Source organism: Varanus komodoensis, unplaced genomic scaffold (assembly GCF_004798865.1).
Source record: "Varanus komodoensis strain SLA01 unplaced genomic scaffold, ASM479886v1 scaffold86, whole genome shotgun sequence".
Classification (NCBI taxonomy): Eukaryota; Metazoa; Chordata; class Lepidosauria; order Squamata; family Varanidae; genus Varanus; species Varanus komodoensis.
Genome location: NW_025336554.1, coordinates 401,999 through 411,186, shown reverse-complemented (window position 1 = coordinate 411,186; position 9,188 = coordinate 401,999). Strand labels below are relative to the sequence as shown.

The window sequence follows — 9,188 nt, the reverse complement described above, 5'->3', positions numbered from 1 at the left end:
CACCACCTGTTCCCAGTGATTGAACCACATCAAATTCAAAGCAGTTTGCTTCCTACTGTGTATATTCGTGTAACTCTGCACTGTCCATGTTAACTTTCATTCTGTGACTTGCTCATTTGCAGCCTAGTGCCCAAACTCAAAGCACTTTCTTTCTGGCCATGCATGTATACCTTTGCTTCATAGGTGGTGACTTCCTCTCTGAGCCTCAGGTGTTACCTCTCCTTTCAGCATGATCCCTAAGAATTACCAGCATCTCCTTGCCTTGACATTTGCAGTAAAGGAGATCAGTGAGAGCCCTCACATACTGCCCAACCGCACTTTGGGCTTCCGTATCTATGACAGCTACAACAATGCAAGGAGAACCTGTCAGGCCACCCTGCGAATTCTGTCAGTGCAGGAGAGATTGGTCCCCAACTATGCATGCGGCATCCACAATAATCTAATAGCAGTCGTTGGGGCACTGGACTCTGAAGTTTCTCTCAATATGGCAAATATCTTGGATATCTACAAGATTCCTCAGGTAGGAAACCTGTCCCTTTCTCTGTGTGAGAGATTGGGATTCAGATACACAATCACACTTCCTTGGTAGTTCCCAGATCCTGTCTGACAAATTGTTCCAGTGAAATCAAGCAGATGAGTTATTGCTCACCTTTTTCTTATTCAATTTACATAATGGGAGATTGCATTGTCCTCTCCTCATGCTGCTGTTGCTGCTCAAACCCTGTATAGCCAGCTTCTGCCAGAATCAGTACATATTTTGATTTAGACTATCATTCAAACTTCAGATATTGAAAAATACGTACTAAACACTTGCATTTTTAATCATCACTAGTATTCATCATTTATCTTACTATCATGGTTACTATTGCATTGTGTTTTACCCACTGTAATCAAACTACACCGTAAATTATGACAATTAAATAACCAAAAATAGAATTATTATTATTATTATTATTATTATTATTATTATTATTATTATTATTATTTGCAATTTAGTGCTAGTCAACCATTCATTCTAGGGTAAAAAACCATGAAGATTTATTTAAAAAAATAAAATTCTAGAAATGCTGGTCAGGTAGAAAGAAAGAAATAGAACAAAACATGCACCATTTAAAACATTACATTTATTTTAAATATTTTCACCTTTTCTCCTAGATGTGCTGTAAAAGATGTCCGTCTGTCAATGTCCTTTATGATTGCATCATCTAAATTACAGCACTTTCTGAGGTATATAGTGGTCCAGGAAGTATATTTTGACTTTAAACAGTTAGCAACATAACCAAAAAAGTGATTATTTGAAATATTGATTTGGCATAACATGCAAGGGGTTCAAACTGACATACTCATAGTCATGACAGACAAAAGATCAAAATGTATAGCCTGTCTTGTTCAGATGCAAGTTTCTGCACAGGGCAAACAAGCCAAATTCTCCTGTATTGGCCTGAACTGATAGACTCAGTTTGTCTGCCTCTGTATTCCTGTCAAACTAGGAAACAGAAACCTCATTGTGTGGGTTGATGCTTCAATTGATTTGATGAGCTTTTAAGCTTTTGGGAGAAAAGTTGATTATCCCTTTCCATGGAGTTCCAGTGGATTTTTTATTGGTCTTAAGTCAGATGTCATGTGAAACTGGGATAACAGTTTGATATGCAAAATCATCATCATTATTTTTATTAGACTTGTGTGCAATGGAATACCTGGTTAGCATGCACATTCATGACTACTTCAACACTTCTTAAAGAAGGGACAATAGGGAGAACAAGCTTTCTGACCATGAAACCATGGTAGATGTGCTGCACCCCAACTCTCAACAAGCCATGATTTCTGGAAACTGTGAGAATTTTCCTCAAACACATGTTGAGGACTACTGATTGCCAGAGACTTGGCATTAGTTTGGAAAGCTCAACATTGACAAGTCTTTCCGTGTTTTGCTGAGAATTGCTGACAGCATGCATGTGGTTTGGACTGAACTTATTCCAATCATTAATGTTGTATTGCTGACATTTCTTCAACTTCTCCATAGCTCATATATGGTGTAGCTCCAGTCATGAATGATAAGACCCCAGGACTTCCCTTCTATCAGATGGTTCCTCATGAAACTCTGCAGTATAAAGGGATTCTGTCTTTGCTCCTACATTTCAGCTGGAACTGGATTGGACTTGTTTTTATGGATAATGACAATGGAGAAAGATTCTTGCAAACTGTCTTTCCAATGTTTTCCAAAAGAGGTGTCTGTTTTGAATTCATAGAAAGAATCCCCCCACTCACCTACATCACTAAACTTAATGACATTCTAGAGCAGGGGGAAAAATATATTATAAATTAGTGGACAGCAAAGCCAATGTAGTGGTGGCCCATGGAGAGTCATATTCTTTTGCACTATTTAGATGGCTGACATATATATCAGAAGTGGAGAAGAGGACAAGCAAACTAAAAGGCAAAGTGTGGATAGCCTCAGCCCAGATGGAGTTCAATGCATGTGTCTATCAAAGGAACTGGGCAACAGGAATATTCCATGGTGCTCTGTCTTTGAGGATTCGCTCAGATGATCTACCAGAATTCCATTCATTTGAGGAGAGCAGAAATCCAATCAGCACAAAAGGAGATGATTTTCTTAGGATCTTTTGGGAACAAGCTTTTGGCTGTCTTTTCCCAAGTGCAGTAGCAGAGGATGAGGAAGAGGAGATCTGCACTGGGAAGGAAAGACTGGAGACCCTTCCTGGAGCTTTCTTCGAGATGAGCATGACTGGCCACTGCTACAGCATCTACAGTGCAGTCTACGCTGTGGCCTATGCCATCCATGCCAGGTCCTCATCTGAAGTCAAAGACAGGGCAATCATGGATACTAAAGGACAGAAGTTTAGGAATGAAGAGTCATGGCAGGTAATGTTCTCCAAGTACTCAGATGTGACACCCCCATATCTGTTGCTGTGACAAGAGCCCTCATATATTTAACCTCAAATTATATTCCAAATGTCTCTTCCTCAAACTGTACTCCAATTTTGGTCACCTTCCCCTGCTTTCGTCTTCTGAGTGTTGGACTGGGGAGATTAAAGTGGCTAAGTGCGGCCTGCCACTAAGCTTACTCTGTGAATTGGAGTGAATCATGTACTTTCCATATAACAGGCTTTAGAGGGTTCCTGTGGGGAAAAAGTTGAAATGGGAGAAGTATTTTAAGCTTTCTTGACTTTTTCACAGTGCCCCTTCCCCAAAAAAAAAGAAAGCATAAAGATGACTCCTATTAAAAAAAATGAGTTGCATTTCTTCATCCTTCTTCTCACTCCTGGAAATCATTAATGGTTATTTATTCTCGCCCTGATACTATACCTTAATTTTGTATACTAAACTGCCATCTTTTTAACCTTCTTAATTCCATTTTCAATCTAGCTCCATCAGTTTCTCAGAGGAGTCTCATTTAATAACTGCTCAGAACAGGATTTCCTTCAATGAGAAAGGGGAGGTGGTAGCTGGATTTGATGTTATCAATTGGATGTTCTTTTCCAATGAAACCTTTCTCCCTGTAAAAGTTGGAAAGGTTGATCTTCAGGCTTTTCTTGGCACAGCACTCACCATTGATGAGGACACCATCACATGGCACCATTGGTTTAATCAGGTAGGAGCCTATGGACACATCCTTGGAGTAAGCACTAATCTTTGTTCCTGGTGTGTTACTTTCAGGAAAATCCAACACAGCATTATGCAAAACTGATTTTGCTTTGAAAGAAGCATATTGGGTGAAGGGAAGATATGAAAGGGAGAGGATATCCATGAGGAGGGCATTCTTGGTTATATTGTTAAATCAAAACTGCTAAAAGTAATTTTGATACAGATAATTTCTGTCTTTTTACTGCGTGGAATATCACAGCCTGCATATTTTATACTCAGCTAAACTGTAACCATGAAAATACAGCCCCATGTTTCTGTAAATGTCTGTCTAATGCCATTGTGCCTATTGTCAGTTGTGTTGTTTAATATTTAGTGGGACATAGAACAGCCAGAACCTGCTTATAAGACCAGCCATAGACATCAACCAAACTCTCTTACAATAGGACTTGGCGGGTTCTACCATATAACTTTCTGAATGACATGCTAGGATGGGAGGAAAGGGGAGGAAGGTCACCTCCGGTCTTCCTGAAAGCCCCTCCCCTGCCCCATTTCCCTTGATAATGTTCTTATGATACTCTGCCCTCATCTTCCAAGTTGGAATAGGCTGTGACATTTGTGTCTGGAAGCCTTAAGGAAGGTATCCAAGGATGCTCAAGAAGGAGAGTGTCCCCAAGGTACTCCTTTTAGGAGTGTTTCAGCAACAGGCAGCTTTAAAGAAGGTACTGTTTTTGTGCTGAAGGCCCATATTCCAAGGCTGCCATCACCAGAATTATTTTGCATGTGGCCTTCTCAGCCTTGTAATTGAGAGCTGGGAGCATCCACCATGCCTCCTTGCAGGCTGCCTTTCCATTTCACTTATGGCACCCGTTTCCCTGTTACTATTTAATAGATGCTATTATATTGGATCCATGCTACTTATGTATAAAAAGTTAGGTCCTATTTAGTAATTACTATGGTGATAAGCAAATGATACAAAGGTTTTAAATCAGGATTTCTTTGCCCATTGTCCTTAATCCAAGGTATTTGATATATACCGTTTCAATCCTTCATGTAAAGTTCTATCACCACTTGGGAGTAAGTCTATTCTTCCCCATCCAGCTCTTGTCTCTGTCCACTTTGGGATTATATCTCCATTGACAATGATGTAATTCGGTCCCTCAGCATAGTGGGCTTCTGTCATGTCCTTCAGTCCATTCTCTGGTGCACTTGCAGCCTGAATCACAAATGAAATCAAATATTTCGATAGTCATTCTCATGACCTTGCTGTTCCCAAAGTTTCCCACTTAATTCCAGATCTCTGTTTTCAGTAGTATATGAGCTCTGGGTTCAAAGGATGCTACTGAAGCACATCTGCGATGATGATGTTACTGGTTTTTAGTGATCCTTTCCCTCTTGAAATTAATAGGTTTGGAAGCAGTGTAGGGCATGCTTCTAAGATAATACCTGATATGTTGTCAAGAAATGCAGCTCCTTGAAGTGACATCTCATCCAGCAAACTATTCTATCATTTGCTGTATTTCTTCCTCCCAAATTGGGATCTCTGCAGGCATTCACCACCAAAGAAAAAAACAATCAATACATGGTAGTAAATTAAGATTTGCACATTCCTGAATTGCCAAGTCAGTTTTGTAACTCATCTGTTGGCTTGAGAATCTTCCATATTCAAAGATGATTTCTGTCCATATATTTATCCTGCTTTTTAATTTACATATTAGACACAACCACTTTCTGTATGCACTGAGAGTTGCCGTCCAGGCTCTAGCAAGAAAGTGAAAGAGGGGGAGCCATATTGCTGCTATGATTGCATTCCATGTCCAGCTGGGAAGATCTCAAGAGAGGAGGGTAGGAGATATGCATTCATTGGATAGATACTAAAAGTGGCTGTTTTCTAGATTGGGGTGACTGTTCTTCAATGGTTCAGATGGTTTCCGAAAGTTTTGTGAGGGATGAAGTTGGAGGCAGGTGGCTCCTGAAGAGGGATTTCTCTGAGCCACCACACTTGTGGAATGAACTTCCCAAAGAGCTTGCCTGGCACCCAGATTGTGCTCTTTCCAGCACCAGGTGCAGATATTGCTTTCCAGGATATTTTACCTGTTCAGTCTCTCTCCTTTTAAATGTGTGGCTGTGTGTTAAACCTTTGTGTTGCTCAGGGGGTTTTTCTTTGGACATTATTTTTATTTGACACTACAGTTTTAAACTAACTCAGAAAGCAATGACTATTGGGCATCATATAAATGCATCAGATAGATAAAATCAAATATAGGATGGGTGGGCTTGCAATGGTGGCTTCCTTACACAAGTCCATTCGATTTTTCATCCAAATTCAATCATGGAGTTCATGGTTTAGTAGAAAACACAAACCACAACAGTGGCCTATTCTATGGCTTCTTGGTATCAGAATAGCTTGTTGTTTTGTCTGAATCTGGAAACACAACACATCATTGTGGGAATTCACCCCTGCCTCTCCGCATTCATGCTGTAGCTAGGCACGCTACGCTCAGCCAATAGTAATGTGATTTACCAGCCAGCAGTATTGCAACTTACTCAGCTAATAGCATTGTACTTCACCTGTGTAACCATATAAGGCTTGTGACCATATATAGCAATAAGTACGCTTCCTGTTACCCGCGCCTGCGCATAAGCAATCAATAAGCCTTTGTGAATCCTGCGCTTGCGCACAATCAACTAGGGTGTTCACTGCTTTACTCGATGGCTATTGGATTACGCAAGTATAAATGTATCAATCTGTGAAATAATAAAAAGGGCTGCTTGTGTTGACGCAGTGGAATTTTCTGCGAAGATCTTCTTTGTTCTCCCGAACAACCAACCAAGCATGCTTTAAAACTTATTCTTTGTCTGCAGTGTTTTATTTCTCTCTCTGAACTCTCTCACACCAATTGTCGAGCCGGATCTCGACAAGCTGGTGCCCCGTGTGAGGCAATTTTGCAACTTTGTCAGGCAATTTTGCAACTTTGTCAGGCAAAGGGTTTGCCTTGATTTCAACCTTCAGCTGCAAGCTGGCGGTTCCCAGTGAAGCAACTTTGTAAGGCAAGCGGTTTGCCTTGATTCAACCCGGCTGCTAGCTGGCGGTTCCCGCGGTCGTCACCTCCCCACGCCCGGCACGGGTTACAGGCGCCACGCATCTTCGGATCCCGGGTGAGTGTGATTGGTCAAGTTAGAACACAATGGGCTCTTCTTTGTCTACTGAGCAACAGGCTTTTAAACGAGACATTCATTTTTTACTTACTAAAGAGGGACATTCTGTCACTGAAAGTGACGTCGAAGCATTAATTAAAGCAATTCATGATATTTGCCCTTGGATGTCAAAGTCAGGCACGATGAAACTTGAGGATTGGTGTAAAATTGGCAGCTGCTTTCAGGATCATCCCAGAATGACTTCCAGGATTTTATCCACATGGTGTAAAGTCCAGGCTTGTCTTAAAGGACTAACGCCGACTAATATATTATTCAATCAGCAACTGGAAGCTGGGACTGCCTCACTTGCTCACTTGCCAAAAATCTTGCTGCCCGCGCCAGCTCCGATTCCTAGAGCCCCTCCTCCTCCTCAAAATGAGAGGCACCACTTCCTTCCGCCATCAAAACCGCCCGACGATATGGAATCAGATAAGGTGCCAGTTGTAACTTCCCTAGCCGCTGTTCTGCAAACAGCAATTATGGAGGACGGGGATCCGGGATCACAAGAACTCTCTTGCACCGATTGTCGAGCCGGATCTCGACACATCATGGGATCAAGGATAGAATCATAGATCCACTTGGCAACAGTGGAACATTGCTGCTCTCACCCGCCCTAAAGATCAGCTGTTCCATGTTGAGAGAAGAGCACTGAACTGGGGGGAGGAGTGCAGTGAGAATCAACTGGCAGTAGCAATGAGAGGAGGCAGCCCTGCTTCCCCATCTTTCAATCTGGCTGGCAGGAGGAATATCCCAAGTGCAGTGACCACAAAGTAGGCACATTTAACTTCCAGGGTTTGGGGAAATTTCTGCATCATGGGAAGGATCATTGTTGTAATCCAAAGATTGCCCTGCTTGGCATTGCTTAAACACCAAGAGTAGGCCAAACAGAGTTCAGTCCAGAGCCTGAGACTGACAGGTGCTTCACTTCTGTATTCAGAGAGTCAGGATTTACTTTGATGCCAAGATTTATGATATTGAATTCTTTCTTTTGGGTTGCCTGTCTTTTTGTCAGATCAACACCATCTCTTTCCCTTTCCCTTCTAGATATGAACGATTGCAATCCATGCTCAGATACAGAGTATCCAAGCAAGAATCAGGATTTCTGTCTTCCAAAGACCACAACCTTCTTGTCCTATGAAGAAGCTTTGGGGCTCACTTTAGCCCTCCTTGCTCTTGCCTTCACTTTTATCACAGCTCTGGTGCTAGCCGTGTTCATGAAGAACCACAGGACTCCCATGGTCAAAGCCAACAACCAGAAGCTCACCTACACTCTGCTCAGCTCCCTCCTGCTCTGCTTCCTTTCTGCATTGCTTTTCATCGGTGAGCCTCAGAAGCTCACCTGCCTCCTCCGACAAACTGCGTTTGCTATCATCTTCTCAGTGGCAGTTTCTTCTGTACTGGCTAAAACCCTCTTAGTCGTTCTGGCTTTCATGGCTACTCAGCCAGGATCTGGGATGAAGAAGTGGTTGGGAAAGGAGAAGGCTGGTGTCATTGTTCTTTTCTGCTCCCTCATCCAAGCAGGCATCTGTAGTGTGTGGCTGGAAGCCTCACCCCCTTTCCCAGATGTTGACATGTTCTCCATGGCTGAAGAAATCATACTGGAATGTAATGAGGGCTCAGTGATGATGTTTTACTGTGCCTTGGGCTACATGGGCCTTCTTGCAACCATCAGTTTCATGGTGGCCTTCCTGTCCAGGAAGCTGCCTGGCTACTTCAATGAAGCCAAGTTCATCACGTTCAGCATGCTGGTCTTTTGCAGTGTTTGGCTCTCTTTTGTTCCTTCTTACCTCAGCAGCAAAGGGAAATCCATGGTGGCTGTGGAGATCTTCTCCATCTTAGCTTCCAGTGCAGGATTGCTGTGTTGTATCTTCCTCCCCAAATACTACATTATTGTGCTGAGACCTGACCTGAACAGCAGGGAACAGTTAATAAGAAGAAAATGCTGAAGAATGCCTGTGTGCTTCTTAAGTTACTATGAAGTTATATTGTATTATCTAACCCTAAAAAACTCAGTAGTGATGTCCTTGGCAAAGATCAGCTGCTTATACATCCTTGCTGCTCATCCATTTTTTGTCATCAGTGTTGGTCAAATTCTTTCCCTTTGCAATGGAAATTAACACCCTAAATGTACCTCTGTAGAAGTAATATTTCATGGACTTTGGTAATTTTAATGCCTTGTCATTGCTGTTTCTTCAGCAGGTATGCAAGACTCACATTGAGTGTGCCTTCCTTTTTCCTTTGCAGTGGTTTATAGACCACCCTGGAGTTTAGGAAACTCCCCATGTCTTAGCATGCAATTCAAACCTGAACAGCAAGCTGAGCTAAAATACAAGACTCCCTGGGCAAAATCAATGAAGTGTTGCTAGTCTGGCCAAGCGTGTCTGGTT

The 9,188-nt window shown here is 42.1% G+C and overlaps 1 protein-coding gene across 1 annotated transcript; it reads left to right on the top strand.

Annotated features, from left to right (window-relative positions):
* The first annotated feature begins 229 nt into the window (after positions 1-229).
* Positions 230-8,747, top strand: LOC123016568 (vomeronasal type-2 receptor 26-like). Its single transcript, XM_044417080.1, has 5 exons — positions 230-520; positions 2,024-2,106; positions 2,658-2,883; positions 5,322-5,448; positions 7,846-8,747. The coding sequence occupies exons 1-5, from the start codon at positions 230-232 to the stop codon at positions 8,745-8,747; spliced, it is 1,629 nt and encodes a 542-aa protein (XP_044273015.1).
* The last annotated feature ends 441 nt before the right edge of the window (positions 8,748-9,188 follow it).

What these genes read in the sequence shown, in the direction of transcription:
- LOC123016568 (XM_044417080.1), top strand. Translation starts at nt 230, where the DNA reads ATGATCCCTAAGAATTACCAGCATCTCCTTGCCTTGACATTTGCAGTA. An exon ending in GGAATGAAGAGTCATGGCAG is followed by an intron (nt 2,884 to 5,321) that starts GTAATGTTCTCC and finishes TTTACATATTAG; the next exon opens with ACACAACCACTTTCTGTATG. An exon ending in GAAGATCTCAAGAGAGGAGG is followed by an intron (nt 5,449 to 7,845) that starts GTAGGAGATATG and finishes TTTCCCTTCTAG; the next exon opens with ATATGAACGATTGCAATCCA.